Source organism: Microtus pennsylvanicus, chromosome 4, assembly GCF_037038515.1.
Source record: "Microtus pennsylvanicus isolate mMicPen1 chromosome 4, mMicPen1.hap1, whole genome shotgun sequence".
Classification (NCBI taxonomy): domain Eukaryota; kingdom Metazoa; phylum Chordata; class Mammalia; order Rodentia; family Cricetidae; genus Microtus; species Microtus pennsylvanicus.
Genome location: NC_134582.1, coordinates 45,940,664 through 45,957,230, shown reverse-complemented (window position 1 = coordinate 45,957,230; position 16,567 = coordinate 45,940,664). Strand labels below are relative to the sequence as shown.

General features: G+C 37.6%; 1 protein-coding gene across 8 annotated transcripts in view; it reads left to right on the top strand.

The window, feature by feature from the left end:
- Nucleotides 1-16,567, top strand: part of Ankhd1 (ankyrin repeat and KH domain containing 1) — a 117,657-nt gene that overhangs the window by 12,904 nt on the left and 88,186 nt on the right. For all 8 annotated transcript variants that reach the window (XM_075968873.1, XM_075968867.1, XM_075968872.1 and 5 more), the window contains exons 2-5: nt 5,344-5,494; nt 9,391-9,547; nt 13,805-13,952; nt 15,974-16,121. In XM_075968873.1, the coding sequence (XP_075824988.1) occupies nt 5,344-5,494; nt 9,391-9,547; nt 13,805-13,952; nt 15,974-16,121 (604 nt within the window). The remainder of the gene's footprint in view (nt 1-5,343; nt 5,495-9,390; nt 9,548-13,804; nt 13,953-15,973; nt 16,122-16,567) is intronic.

The window sequence follows — 16,567 nt, the reverse complement described above, 5'->3', positions numbered from 1 at the left end:
CAATTCCCAGCAACCACATGGTGGCTCACAACCATCTGTAATGAGGTCTGGTGTCCTCTTCTGGCCTGCAGACATACACACAGACAGAATATTGTATACATAATAAATAAATAAATAAATAAATAAATAAATAAATAAATAAATAAATAAATAAAAGAGGTGAACTTACAAGGATAATAATTTAAAATAAAAGCATTCCTACTCAGTTATCATGGATTATTGTCTTGTGCTCATATTTTAACAAAAGTCCAACTACTTATAACTCTTATTTTCTGTGGTGGGGGCAGGAGCATGCCATGACATGCATGTGGAGGATAGGAAAACTTCAGAGTGAGCACTCACTTTGTACGCTGTCTCTTGTTTGTGCTGCTGCACTGTGTCCTGCAAGCTAGTTGTCCCACGAGCTCCTGAGTAATTCTTCTGTCTCTGCCTCATGTCTGGCTTTTCACTTGGGTTCAGGGAGTTTAACCCTGATTGACAGACTTGCATGGCCAAATGCAGTTTGTACTTTTGTCTGCCAAGCCACTCCCTTAATGTCCTATACACTGTACCAGCATATTCTACCTTTGCCATTTTCAGGTCCCTCTAATGAGAACATTCTCCTTAAGATATCCATGTAGCTTCCCTCTTTTCTTTATCTTAAGTAATTTTTATCTGGGGGTGATACTACTTGATATCTTTGGCCTGTTGTTTAGTGTCTTTGATGTAGCTTTGACTTGATTACTTTTTAACACTGAGCTACAAACATCAGCAGCCTGATACCCCCATTATTAAAGTTATTTAAATTTTTTCTGTGCATGTGCTTCCTTTGTATCCCAGGCTAGTCTCACACTCTCATTCCTTAACCTCTGTGCTGGGATTACAGCTGTGTACTATCATTCCCAGATTCCTTTAAGAGACCTTCCAACTATCTATTGCTTGTTTTTTGTAAATATCTCAGACTCCAGTTCTAAAACTGAAACAGTCATTTCCTTCTTCTATCTATTCTGTTCCTTCTTCCTCCTTTTGTGTGTGAGTGTGATACTGGACATTAAATCCCTGGATTTGGGCATCATCCTAAGCAGGTGCTTTAGCAATGGGCTACATACTCAGCCTCATCATCTTTATAAGTAGCATTGCCCTTGCTTGTTGGTTCCTGGCTGGCTGCCCAGCTAGCTTAGACCTGAAATAATCACACAGAAACTATTAATTAAACCACTGCTTGACCCATTAGCTCTAGCTTCTTATTGGCTAACTCTTACATATTAATTTAACCCATTTTTATTAATCTGTATATCACCGCAAGGTTGTGGCCTACCAGCAAAGTTTCAGCCCGTCTATCTCTGGCGGCTCCGTGGCCTCTCTCTGATTCCACCCTTCTTTCTTCCAGCATTCAGCTTAGTTTTCTCCTAAGTTCTGTGCTCTCAACAGGCTAAGCCAGTTTTCCTTATTCATTAATGGTAATCACAGCATACAGAGGGAAATCCCACATCATAGTAACTCATTGCCCTAACCCAAGTCATAGCTCACACTGCTGCTACTTCTCACTGTAGACATCTTATTCCTTTTTCTGTATTCTTACTTCTGCTGTAAATGAAACTATCTTTCATCTATACTATAATTGTCTGTCTGCCTTTAGTCTTAGTTTCTAGATCTTTACCCTGATATCAGAGTAAATTCTCTTTTACTAAAATATTCATTTTAACCTGTAGTTCAAGAGCTGTGGAGACTGAGGTAATGGGGATTGCTGCTAGCATAGGCTGTTGAATATTCCCCTCTCAAAGAAAAAATATTTTTCATAGCATACACAATTATTTTGGATTTTGCTTTTGTTATCTTTACAGACTAATCCTCACTGATCTCCATTTGCTTTTTATATTTGAGCCATACCAAATTGCTATAGTTCTGAACACCAAGATTTTGTATGTTCTAGAATATTTACTTTCACTACTTTGACTTCCAGAATCATAATAATAACTATGATATGTTGAGGTCTCATTTCCACTGTACTAAAATGCTTCCTTATATATTCTAAAAACCAACCTTGTAGGTACCATATAAGAAAAATTATGGTTCTTAATTTGCATATGAGGAAACAAATACAATATATAACATACACAAACTTATATAGTCAGTTAATGTTAGTGCTATGTTTTTTCTTTTCTTTTTTGAAGATGTATATATTTATTATGTGTACAGTGTTCATGCATGCATTTCTGCCAGAAGAGGGCACCAGATCTCATTTCACATGGATGTGACCCATCTTGTAGTTGCTGAGAATTGAACTCAGGACCTCCAGAAGAACATTCAGTGCTCTTAACCTCTGAGCCTTCTCTCCAGTCCCTTGAGGCAGGATTTCTATAACACAGCCCAGGCTAGCCTTGAACTTGACATATTCTTCCTTAGCTTCTGACTAGGATATAGATGTGTACTCCTATATCCAGCAAAAGTCAGTATTTGACCTGATTCAGACCTTTGGGTTTTAAAATTTGTTTATATACTTTTCTTTTGCCGAGGGGGTTCAGTTGAGACAAAGCCTCTTTACATAACCCGATTTGTCTTAAAACTCATTATGTAAACCAGGCTGGCCTTGAACTCAAAAGATGTGCCTGCCTCTGTCTCTAGAATGCCGGAATTAAAGGCATGTGTCACCATGCTCAGCTATGTACTTGATTTTAGCCAGTAGGCTGAGGAGCTTCTTTTTATTTAGCTACTGTTTCTCTCTGTCTCTGTCTCTGTCTCTCTCTCTCTCTGAGATGGGTTCTTGCTGTGTTGCCCAGGCTTCTCTTTATCTCATTGATCATTTATTCTACATCAGCATCCCAAGTAGCTGAAACTACAGGTATGCACCATGCTGTAACCAATTTTTTTGAGACTAGGTTGTGTTATATAGCTGACTAACTTCAACCTTCATAATCTTCCTACCTCAATCTCTTTAAGTGATGAGTTTTTTTAAAAAGTTTATATGGTGTGTGTGTGTGTAGGTCAGATAACAAAGTGTGGGAGTTGGTTTTTTATCCTGCTGCATGAATTTTAGGGTCTGAACTTGGGTTGCCAGGTTTGTATGGCAAGCGTATTTACCCACTGAGTCATCTTGATCTCCCCACTCCTTTTCTTTCATTTTCTTTTTCTTTAGACAGGGTAACATCAGGTTTGGTCTCAAACTTAGTGTAGCCAAGGCTATTCTCAGACTCCTGCTTTTACCTTCTAGGTGCTGAGATAACAGGTGTGCCACCACACCTTGCCTGTAAAGGCTTTTTGTAAAGACTACCAAAAATAAAATTTGTGTTGGCTTTGTAAAGATTACCAAAAATGAAATTTGTGGTTGCTAATATTCCAACTGTCTACTCAATACAATTTTTTAAAATATTTATTTAATATATATACAACATTCTATCTGCATGTATGCCTGCAGGCCAGAAGAGGGCACCAGACCTCATTACAGATGGTTGTGAGTCACCATGTGGTTACTGGGAATTGAACTCAGGACCTTTAGAAGAGCAGGCAATGCTCTTAACTGCTGAGCCATCTCTCTAGCCCCTCAATACAATTTTTTTATTTGTATTTGAGAGCTTAGGGGATGTTCCTTGTCTTTGCATGGTGTGACTATATTAGGATAGTATATAATCAAAATAATGCATATGTTTTATGTTAGAAGTCTTTTTTTTTTGTCTAGCAGTACTGGGGTTTGAACCTAGGACTAGGGCCTTCAGCATGTAAGTGTTCTTCCACTGAGCTATACCTCCATCCTAAAATGTCTTTTTTTGGGGATGGGGCATGGGTTTTAAGACACAGTTTCTCTATGTAACAACTCTGGCTGTCCTGGAACTCAGCTGTAGACCAGACTGACCTTGAAGTCACAGAGATCCACCTGCCTCTGCTTTCCCAGTGTTGGGATTAGAGGCATATGCCACCACCACCCGGAGGGGGGGGATTTTTTTTTTTTTAGAAATACAGGTTAAGAGTAAGATAAAAACTAGATACTTATTGTTGAAAGATTTTTAGCATTTTACCATTATTAGTTTTAAACCATATTAGTATGATAAAAGTTTCAATTTTTTTTAACCTTTATGAGATGGGAAACAGGACAGTAGATAGAAAAAATGAAATAGACTTAAATATTAATATTAATTGTGGGTTCATAAGATAGCTCATTGGCTAAGGCTGTTGTTACACTGGTCTTGCAGACGACTTGAGCTAGATGCCCAGCCATCCATGGCAGGCAGCTCAAAACCACCTTTGATTCTAGTTCTGATGATCTGATGACTTCTTTGTTTTTGTTTTCTGAGCACACCTGTGTTCATGTTAACATATATACCTACAGGCACATACATATACAAATAATTAAAAATAAATCTTAATAGATTTCAAGAAAGCTGTGCCCCTAATTTTTAAAAATTCAATTAGAAATAACTTGATTTAAAATTGGAGCGTTCCATGTATATTTTTTAATTGATTTTTGTTCATACTATTATAAATCAGATGCCTGCTAGGTATGATGTATTCTTAGGCGTGTATCACCACACCCAGCAGTAGGTTAAATCTAACTCATTTTTTTAAAGTCAAAATAAATTATTTAGAAAAGAAGACAGTTGTCTTATAATGGCTTAGCAATGCTATTTCTATTTTCAGTATTGGAGATTGAGCCTAGAGTTTTGCATGTTAGGCAAGTGTTCTAATATAAGATAATACCCAGTTCCCACTTACATTTATTTGTCTATCTATGTTTGTATGTCTACATATGGGTGTCAGTGTAGAGGTCTGAGGACAACTTGCAGAATATAGTTCTCTCCTACAATGTGGGTTCCCATGGTCAAACTCAGATCATCAAGCTTGGCAGCAGGTACTTTTACTTTCAGCTGTCCACTGCCTTTCACTCCCCCTCCTCCCAGCCCTTTTTCTGTTTACTTAGGACAAGGGTCTTACTCAGTTGTCTAGGTAAGTCTTGTACTTTGATCTTCTTGCCTCAGCTTCTTGAGCAGCTAGGAGTGCAGATCTGCAATAGGAGGCTTAGCTGTATGTTTGTATGTGATTGTTATTTTGCTACGTAGTTCTGTTTACAATTTTCTAAGAGGTTATGCACATATACTTCATAAAAGACACATGTGTATATAGGGTTTTATGCTCTGTGCTAGGAACATAAAGATACAGTGCTCTTCAAGAAACTTATTAGTATGTCTGAGTTATACCTGTCATCATGCTTGAAGATTAACAGAAAATGCTTCCTCAGTTCTGTCCTCATAGCTTGTGTTTATATAATTATCTGGTTATATTTAAATTTTAAATAATACTGACTTAGATTATAGTTATTATAGTCATATTGGCATCAGCTTCATCATTATTCGATCTTTAATTCATAAACAGGTTGAATCATTTATTTTGGACCAAGAAGATTTGGATAACCCAGTCCTTAAAACGTCAGAGATATTCTTATCAAGTACAGCAGAAGGAGCAGATTTACGCACAGTGGATCCCGAGACCCAGGCGAGACTGGAAGCATTGCTAGAAGCAGCGGGTACTCTACTGATTTTCTCTTTAAAAGTAGATCTTAGCAGGAATGGCGACCCATGCCTTTAGTCCTAGCACTTGGGAAGCAGAGGCAGGAGGATCTCTGTAGGACCATGGTCTACATGGAGAGACCCTGTCTCACAACAATGACAACAAAAAGTGTAGATCTCTCTAACATTTGATACAAGATTATCTTAGGAATATTTGACATACCAAATTTACTATCTCTAATGTTTATCTTATTTCCTAAAAAATTTCACATTCTGTACTTTAAAAATTCTTACTTGAATACAATGAATAATTTCTTAAAAAATATTTATTTATTTATTTATTTATTATGTATGTATACAATATTCTGTCTGTATGTATGCTTGAAGGCCAGAAGAGGGCACCAGACCTCTTTACAGATGGTTGTGAGCCACCATGTGGTTGCTGGGAATTGAACTCAGGACCTTTGGAAGAGCAGGCAATGCTCTTAACCACTGAGCCATCTCTCCAGCCCCCGAATGAATAATTTTTTAAGTTAATAAAGATATTTAATTATCAAGGAAAACAGGTGCATAAAAAATAGGAGTTAAGTGTAGTTTATAAAATTTTTACTGTATTTGAACCTATTCAGGAAATTCTAATATTGTTTACTTATTCATTTTAATTACTGATTACCTAAATTTCTATAATTTAGCTATTTTTATTTTTTTATACTTTTTTAAAAAAGATTTATTTATTATGTATACAGTGTTTTGCTTGCACTTGTGCCTGCAAGCCAGAAGAGGGCACTAGATCTCATTGTAGATGGTTGTGAGCCACCATGTGGTTGCTGGGAATTGAACTCAGGGCCTCTAGAAGTACAGCAAGTACTCTTAACCTCTGAGCCACCATTGTTTTTATTTTTAAATGAGCACAAACTTAGACTAAAATATACCAGGCTATGCCAAACTACTAGTTTTGAAGTACCAGCAAAGAAAATGTGTGATAGGTGTAATGTGGTAGCTTATACCTATAATTCTAGCCCTGTATAGGGCTATCTATTATTTTGCTCGACAGCCTGGACTACATAGTGATTTCCAAGCCAGCTGGAGCTGCAGTATGAAATTTTGTCTCGAAAAAACGATTCAGGAGCTGGAGAGGTGTCTGAGCAGTTAAGAGCACTGGCTGTTCTTCCAGAGGACCTGAGTTCAATTCCCAGCACCCACATGGGTCTCTCAGTATACATAAAAAAACTAAAATATCTATGCACAGAAATGATATACGATAAACCTGCTTTCTCACTGGGTGTTGTACATATGTGTAAGGGAAGCTGAGACACATGGATCATAGTTATAAGTTACTGACTTAAAAAGAAACAAAGCACACATATTTTCTTAAAATAATATGTACTTATTTTTTAACTTATTGTTACTTAAATTTTATAATTTTTGGTGGTTTTTTGCCTGCATGTTTTTTTTGTGTGAGGGTGTCAGAAGCCCTGGAATGGAATCATAGACAGATGTGAGCTGCCATGTGGGTGCTGAGAATTGAACCCAGGTCTTCTGGAAGAGCAGCCACTGAGTTTAACTGCTGAGCCCCTGCTTATTATTTTATAATGTACAGTCTACTCATTATTTATTATGCAGAGTTTCCATTGCCCTGCAATTAAAGCCTTTTATCGTCTCTGAAATACAGAAATCTAGAACAGGGTGTGGTATGGTAGCACAAGTCTATAATCCTGTCACCTGGGACACCAAAGCTAAAGAAGGGCCTCAAATTCAAGAACAGTTTAGCCTCCATAGTGAGACCTTTTCTCACAAAACAAAAGAAAAGAAGGAAGTCTAGCCAACTTTTTGGAGTGCATGCTTTCAATTCTGTCACTTGGGAGGCTGAAGTAGAAAGATTAGTACAAATCTGTGACCATCCTGACCTGTAAAGTGAAATTCTTTTTTTTTTTTCTTGACTGTATGTTTTGGTAGGTATGGTGGCTCATACCTGTGCTTCTAGCACCTGGGAGGCTAAGGTAAAAGAATTAGTGATTGAAGGCCAGCCTTGACTACATGGGCCCTATCTCAAAAACAAAATTTTTTTTTTAGAGAAATTAATAGGTTAATAAATTTATTATTTATTTAAAATTATTTATTTAATTTTTAATTATGTTTGTTTTTCTTTTTTATTTGTGCATATGTATGTATGTGGGTACTTGTGCCTCATCATGAGTTTGGTGGTCAAAGGATAACTTTCAGGAGTTAATTTTCTCTTATTTTCTTGTGGGTCACTGAGGTTAAACTCGGGTCATCATGCTTGGCAGCAAGTGCTTTTACTTGATTAGCCATCTTATTTCCTCATATATTCTATTTTTAAAATAATACCTAAGCCAGGCATTGGTGGCACATGCCTTTAATCCCAGTACTCAAAAGGCAGTGTCTGGTGTATCTCTTGAGTTTGAGACTAGGTACCTGGTCTACACATTGAGTTCCAGGGCAGCCAGGACCACATAGAGAGACCCTGTTCCCTCAAGAAGGCCCAAATAAAGAAATAACCAGGACTACAAAGAGAGATCTTGTCTCAAATAAATAAATAAAATAATAAAAAAATGATAGCTATACATTAAGTGCCATATGTTTACTTTATATTAGCTGTTAGCTGGCGTTGTGTTATATACCTATAATCCCAGCAGGTGTGGGTTGGTGGCAGATGGATCAGGAGTTCAGAGCCAGCTTCGTCTGTGCGTTACATTTGAGACCAGCCTAGACAATATAAAAGCCAGGGGAATGAAAACTATTAAAAAACTGAAAATTCAAAATAAAAAGTCTTAAAGCTCATAAGTTAGCTTCCTTGTACTACTAACCAGGTATGTGGTAAGCACAGATGATCTCAGTACTCAGGAAACTCAAGGCAAGAGGATCAGAAGTTCAAGACCAGCCTAGGTCATACAGCAAGTCCATACCAAAAAATAATTAATTAAATATATGTGTGTGTACATATATATATATGTATGTATATGTATGTATATGTGTATGAGGTGTTGGATAGATGTCTCCATGGATAAGAGTGCTTGCTGTGCAAGTATGAGGGCATTAGTTTGGATCCCACACTACATAAAAAGTCAGGTGTGGCAGGCTTGTAACTCCAGTGCTATGGGGGAAGCAGACAGGAGATTCCCTGGGGCTTGCTGGTTGTCAGCCTAGCTACTAGTTCAGTGAGAGACTGAATTTAGAAGGACAAACGTGGAGAGTACTAAAGCAAGACATGTGATACCCTCCTCTGGCATACACAAAAGCATGTGTACCTACACACATGTACATACACTATATATACGTACACCATACTCTCCTATACATACATGCTCGTGCAAACAAAATAATAACAGTAATGAAAACCAAAATCTCAGTATATTGTTAAAGGTTCAGAAAGATTGTTAACAGCCTTTTAACATTTCATATCAAAGGATATAAAAGAAATTTTGGAACCTATTTATAAATTAAATAAATTCATTGGATGTTGCATATTTTGGTTTTTCATTTATGGTATCTGTCAGACTCAATTTCAAACATTACTCCAGAAGATGTTAAGTGGATTTGACCAAAATGGGGTAAAATGTTGGATTGTTTATTATAAATTACATTGCTACTGAAAATAGAGTGGGCAAGTGTTGTATGCTAGAGAGTTTATTGATTTTATTGACAGTTCTTCAAGTGAATTACTCATTTGGTACAATAAGGATCATATTAAGTCAAATTCAGAATTAGGTGTAGGAAAAGTTAATATGTATGGCTTGACGTTAGTGGTAGAACTGAAATCATCAACCTTATTTTTTTACTGTCAGGTTCATATATGGTGTCTATGTCATTTCTTTGACATGTGTAATGGTGCTTAAAATATAATTTCAACAATTTTTGCTTTTTCTTTCCCTGCATTGCCTCATTGACTAAGGAATTGGCAAATTGTCAACTGCTGATGGTAAAGCTTTTGCAGATCCTGAAGTACTCCGGAGACTGACATCTTCAGTTAGTTGTGCACTGGATGAAGCTGCTGCTGCACTGACCCGCATGAGAGCAGAGAACACACACAGTACAGGACAAGTGGACACGTATGTATTTGATACTTTGCTAATTAGTATTAAATGTTTTTTTGGAAAAATGTGAGCCAAGTGGGTATTTGAGGAGATGTTACATTTTAGATTGATACATGAATATGTACATACTATATGAAACTTTTTTGAAGCTGAATCTCTCTACATAGCCCTGGCTGTCCTAGAACTCACTGTAGATCAGGCTAGCCTCGAACTCAGAGATCTGTCTGCCTCTTTTAAATGCTAGAGTTAAGTGATTTTTTTTTTATTCTTACGTGTATGACTATTTACATGTATGTATGGTCACTACACATGTACCCCCTCTCCCCTCAAAAACACTGCATGGACTAGAAAATGTTCGTTTTGTTTTTTGAAACAAAATCTCACTAAGTAACCCTGGCTAGTCTGGAATGCTTTACATATCCTGGAATATGCTAAGTAGATCAGGCTAGACTCAGCTCACAGAGATTTACCTTTCTCTGCCTCCTAAATGCTGGGATTAAAGATGCGTCACCCTGTTGTGTAACTGGAGGTTTCTTTCACACCTGCCAGTTCCCTAATATTCACTCTGAGGCTAAATATTGATTACAAACTGTTTGGCCTATTAGTTCAGACTTAGTTAACTCTTATAACTTAAATTAACCCAATTCTATTATTCTATATTTTGCCATGAGGCTCATGGCTTGTTACCTCACATCTTGCTTCCCCAGTAACTGTTGGCATCTTCCCAACTCCTCCTCCTTTCTCCGTTTCTCTGCTTGGATTTTCTGCCTAACTATATTCTGCCCTGCCATAGGCCAAAGCAGCTTTTTTATTAACCAATTGTTATAAAATATATTCACAGCATACAGAAGGGCATCCCACATCACTGCTGGGTACTGGTTTTATTTTTGAGACAAGCTCTCACTCTGTAGCCCAGGCAGCCCTTGAATTCTCAGCAGTCCCGCCTCAGCTTCCTTGAATGCTGATGTTAAAAGTGTGAGCCATTGTACTTAGATTTGCATTCACTATTAGGCATTTTTGTGGGTATTCAGTATTTTACTATATGAGAAATCTAAACTGAATAAGACCTAGTTTCTACTTCAAAATAAGTTACACATTCTAAAGGTTACAGTAATTCTAACCTGACTACTTGATTAGTTATAAATTAAATGGATTACTTAACAGTCTAGTTGCTGGTTGTTTAAATATGGTCTGTGGAGAATGAGTATATATAAGAGCTTGTTTGAAGTGTACAGTCTTAGGCTATGTGTGGTGGCATATGTTTGTAATACTTAGCACTCTGTAGGTAGAGGCAGGAGCATTGACAGTTCAAGGCCAGCCATGGCTATATAATGAAGTTGAACTTGGCCTGAGCTGTATGAGAAAGCCTGGACTGTAATCCTGATGTCCTGGATCAAAATCTGCATTTTAATAGGCAATATAGATAGTTTCCTGGATTTAAATTATGTGTGCTGGCGTACCTGTAATCTCAGCACTTGTGAGACAGAAATGAGATGACTGGTGTGAATTCAAGGCCAACCTGGGTTACATAGTGAGTTAGTTTGAGAACTGCCGAGACTAGCATGAGTCTGTCTTAATGAAAGGAAAAGGAGCTGGGTGGTGGTGGTGCTTGTCTTTAATCCCAGCACTTGAGAGGGAGGGTGCAGAGACAGATCTCTGAGTTCAAGGCCAGCCTGGTCCACAAGAGCTAGTTCCAGGATAGGCCCTAAAGCTACAGAGAAACGGGTCTTGAAAAACCAAAAAAGACAAAAAAGAAGGAAGGAAGGAAGGAATTTGGTTTTATTTATTGGTTTGTTTGTTTTTTTGAGATAGGGTTTTACTGTGTAGTCCTGGCCATCCTGGAACGTACTCGGTAGACCAGGTTGACCTCAAACTTACAGAGATCCCCTGCTTCTGCCTCCTGAGTGCTAGGATTAAAGATGTGCCCCATCACTGCCAGGATCAGTAAGTTATTTTACAGCAGCTGTTTTTTAACCACAGTAAGACTTTAAGCCATAGGTTCACGTACACAAATATCTTTGTGGATCAGTATGGTAGTAGCCTTTAAAAAGCTTGTCCACCTAATGCCTCAAAAGATGTCTTTTTTACAAAGGGAAAAATAGTATCTTTGCAAAAAAAAAAAATCATTTAATCTGACTCATTAAGGAAACAGAGGCAAGCAGATCTATGAGTTCAAGGACAGCCAGAGACAAATAATGAAACCCTGTCTCAAAGAACAACAGACCAGTTAATGGGACTCATTATGGGTGACTTTTATGCAGTCTGTTACAATGGTGTTTGTTAACACAAGTAGCAGAAGCCAATTGGTGGTGGCCCACACCTTCCATCCCAGCTCCTGGGGGGCAGAGGCAGGTGGATCTCTGTGAGTTTTAAAGCCAGCCTGGTCTACAGAGCAAGTTCCAGGACAGGCTCCAAAGCTACACAGAGAAACCCTGTCTGGATAAAGAAAAACAAACAAAAAAAGCAAACACAAGTAGTAGGGCCAAAACTGTGATGTTAATTTTAATTACAAGAACTTAGGATTCATTCGTAGATTATGATTACTGTAAATTAACTAGCTAACACTCTAATTTTATGATGACAGTATTATTTTTAAAATACTTTACTTGATGTGTGAGAATACATGCTGCATGTGTATATTTGCATCACATGTATACCTGATGCTTGTGAAGAAGAGTGTCAGATTGACAGAGCCTTTGTAATTGAAGTTACAGATGGCTGTGAACTGAACCCATGTCCTCTGCAGGAAAAACAAATTTTCTTAACTACTGAGTCATCTCTCGAGCCTCACAATGATTATTTTTTGGATAAGAATATTCTTTGGATAAGAATAGTTCTACTATGAGACTTATACCAGAAGAATTATTTTCTTGCTGATGTTTTGGGATTTGAAATTAATATCTCTGGCCCAGAAAGATGGCACAAAAGCAGTGAAAGGTCTAACTGCCAAGCATAATTATATGGGTTTGATTCTTGGGACACACATGTTAGAGGGAGAAAATAAACTCCATAAATTCGTTCTGTGACAAAGGTAAACGTATACATGTACACACGCATACACACATTTAAATAAATGTTAAAAAAAAAAGCTAATAATTCACCCTGAGATCCTACTGTTTTCTCTGCTAAGGAATCCACTGCAGAACTAGTGCTGATGCTTTCACTGCTGCTGTTATATGATCTGTTGTCTAAATGTGATTTTGGATAAATTAAGCTTATATATAACTTTCAAAATCTTAAATTGCTAAAATGGCACCAGTAGCCCATGCCTTTAATCTCAGCACTTGGGAAGCTGAAGCAGGTGAATCTCTGAGTTCTAGGCTAGTCTGGTCCACTTAGTGAGTTCCAGGACAGCCAGGGCTATGTAGAAAGACCTATCTTTTTAAAAAATATTGCTCAAATATCCTTCTAGGACCTCCAGTATTGTTGCATTTTAAAAACCAGCATTCATGTCTTAGTAAACTTGAGGTTACAGAGCCTGAGGGCCAGGAAGGTTTGAAACTCAGATTATCAGGCTTGACAGCACTTGCCTTTTCCCACTCAACCATCTTACTGGCCTTCAATCCCTCTGTGCCTGTCAGAATCTGTAGCAGAGCCAGATTTGGTCAAGTGTGAGTGTAATCCTAGCATTACATAATAGAGTTTGGGGCCTTCTGGATTACATTAGGCCCATATCAATAAGCAAACACAAGTTACTTCTAGATCTAAAACAACCAACAGTGATTCTATTAGTTGCTTTGATTCTGTAAGCTTTGAGGATTGCTATTTTGTGAAGTCAACTTCAGATATAAAAATTTTACCAGGAAGATTTTGAAAACTAAAAACAGCTGTTATTGGGAGAAGATTGTTGGGAAAGCAGTATAGGAAGAGAAGAGAATCAACAGAAATAAAGTATGTATGGAAAATCTGGTAATGAAACCCTTACTGTATATACTACTTAAAAAAAAACAATAAAAATAGAGCAGAAGAGATCGCTCAGCAGTTAGGAGCACTTGCTTCTCTTATAGAGGATACACATGGTGGCTAACAATTGTCTATAACTCAAAAATATATCTATAATAATAATAAAAATGACAGTTATTTTCAAATTCTTATTTTTACCTAGTTGAAGCATGTATATAATTACAGTTAGGGATAGGATGCTTGGCACATAAAATACTCATGCTAGTTTATCTTAGTACATTTTTTATATGTGTATGTTCGATTTAATTTTGTATCATAGGATCACGAGTCCTTTCCCATCCGTTAATTTCATATAATGTTCGATTGTAGTCGCAGTCTGGCAGAAGCTTGTTCAGATGGAGATGTAAATGCTGTTCGCAAATTGCTAGATGAAGGCAGAAGTGTAAATGAACATACAGAAGAAGGAGAAAGCCTGCTGTGTTTGGCTTGTTCAGCAGGATATTATGAACTGGCACAAGTAAGCAGAAATAATCTTTATTCATTTTAGTAGTGCCGGGGATCATCAAATCAGGGTCTCGTGAATATGAGGTAAGTGCTTTATCCCTAAGCTACATCCCCAGCCCCGAAATAATCATTAGTGTTTAAAATTATAGAGAGGCTTGGGTATTTTAGTTATTTTTATTACTTATAAAAGAAAATATGATTAGAGGCCATATCCTCCCTTCCCTTTCTCTTAGAAATATACACAATTCATTTTGTGTGTATGTGTCTGTGTGTGTATAGCTAGGCATAGTTTATTTTTATATCATGTATTCAAAGCTTACCCTATTGAGTAAGAATCACTGAATAATCATATTTTGAGGTCTTCTGTTTTTGGAATTTTTGTGTACATATGTTGTGTGTGTATGTTTGAATATGTGTGGGGCTATGTAGGGCAGAAGATGATATTAGGTGTGTCTTCCTTGACCATTCTCCACTTTATTCACTGAGATAGGATCTTTTACTCTGGTGAACCTGGAGTTACCAATTTGCTTCTCTAGCTAGCCTGCTTGCCCTGGAGATCTCCTGTTTCTCTCAAGTTCTTGGAACTCCAGTCCTCCCTCAGGTCTTCATGGTGAACACTATCTACTGCACTGCACCATATCCTCAGTTCTAAACAACAACAAAAACAAGATTGATAAGCCAGGCAGTAGTGGCACACACTTTTAATCCCAGGATTTAGGCAGTAAAGGCAGGTGGATCTCTGAGTTCAAGGCTAGCCTGGTTTACAGAGTGAGTTTTAGGACAGACAAGGCTACACAAAGAAATCCTTTCTTGGAAAAGAAAAGAAATAGTATGTAACTGGGGTCTGAGAGGTGGCTTAGTGGTTAAGAGCACTGGTTGTTCTTCAAGAGGATCCAGCACCCACATGGAAGCTCACAATCATTTGTAACTCCAGTTCCAGAGCCTTATGAGCTCTATAGGCTCTGTGCAAGGATGTGATACACAGACATACAGGCAGGCAAAACACACATACACCCAAAATAATTTTAAAAAGAAAATAAAATATATAACTGGTCAGGTGGGATGGAGGCCTGATTTTATGCTTGATTACTGGGGCCCACCTAGTGAAGAGAGAGAGATTCAGTTCCTGCAAGTTGTCCTCTGACTTCCACCTGTGTGCTGTGATCCTTGTGTGCCTGTTCACACAAACAGAATTAATGTGATGGTGGTGCTCACCTGCACTGGTGCAAGCAGATAAGTTCGAGACCAGCTGAGCTAGGTAGTAAGTCCCTGTCTCAAAAAAAAAACAATAAAAAACAAATAAAAATATAACTATAAAGGAAAGTAGAAGTTTATTTCTACTCCATTCAGATAGGATATCCTGTTCTAATTTTTTTCTTCTACATGGAGCAATATTGAAAAATAAACTATTTTTATTGTTCTCTTTCTATATAATCTCAAGCATAGCACAAATTCTTTTACAAGAGCAGACATATATAATAGGATGGCTAATGAGATCTTTATTTAAAGATTAGCATGGGGGACTGGAGATATGGCTTAGAGGTTAAGAGCACTGGCTATCTTTCGGACGTCTTGAGTTCAATTTCCAGCAACCACATTGTGTCTCACAACCATGTGTAATGAGATCTGGTGCCCTCTCCTGGTGTGCAGGCAGAACACTGTATGTATAGTAAATAAGTAATTCTTTAAAAAGAAAAATTGACATGTAATAGGTAGAAGTGGTAGTGCATGCCTATAACCCTAGCATGGTTGGGTTGTGGAGACAAGAGGACTTGGGATTCAAGGTTGTACTTGGCTGCCCACTTAGTTTAAGACCAGCTTCAGATGCATGAGATCTTGTCTCTCAAGTAGTATTGGAAAAATATATGATCAGACCTGTCATCTTGACCAGTAAAAATTGAATTTTCCTAACAGGTGATTATTTTTACCTATCTTTTTATCCCTATCTCAAAAGGTTATCGTCTCAAACTGAATATTTTGTCTGTAAGTATTATTAATAGTAAGCAATAACAACTTCTTTGTGTGTTTTTAAAGGTACTACTAGCTATGCATGCTAATGTTGAAGATAGAGGGAATAAAGGAGATATAACTCCTCTGATGGCAGCTTCCAGTGGAGGTTATTTAGATATTGTGAAATTATTACTTCTTCATGATGCAGATGTCAACTCCCAGTCAGCAACGGGTATGTAGAAATTGACATAAAGGAAAAACTGACATTTTTTTTTTTAACATAAACTGACTGCCAGGCAGTAGTGGTGCACACCTTTAATCCCAGAACTCAGGAGGCAGAGGCGGGTGGATCTCTGTGAGTTTAAGGCCAGCCTGGTCTACAGAGTGAATTCTAGGACAGCCAAGGGTACATAGGAAAACTCTGTCACAAAAATTTTTTAAAAAAAGGAAAAGAAAGAAAATGTAATTTATTATAAAAATTTGATTACTGCAGTGGCTGGTGAGATGGTTCAGAGGTTAAGAGGACCAGCTGTTGTTCCAGAGGACCTGGGTGCAGTCCCCAGCACTCACATGTCAGCTCACAACTATCTGTATTCTTTCTCAGGGGATCTGGTATTCTCACACATACATACAGACAAAAACCAATACAGCACATAAAGTGAAAAAAGAAAAAGTAAA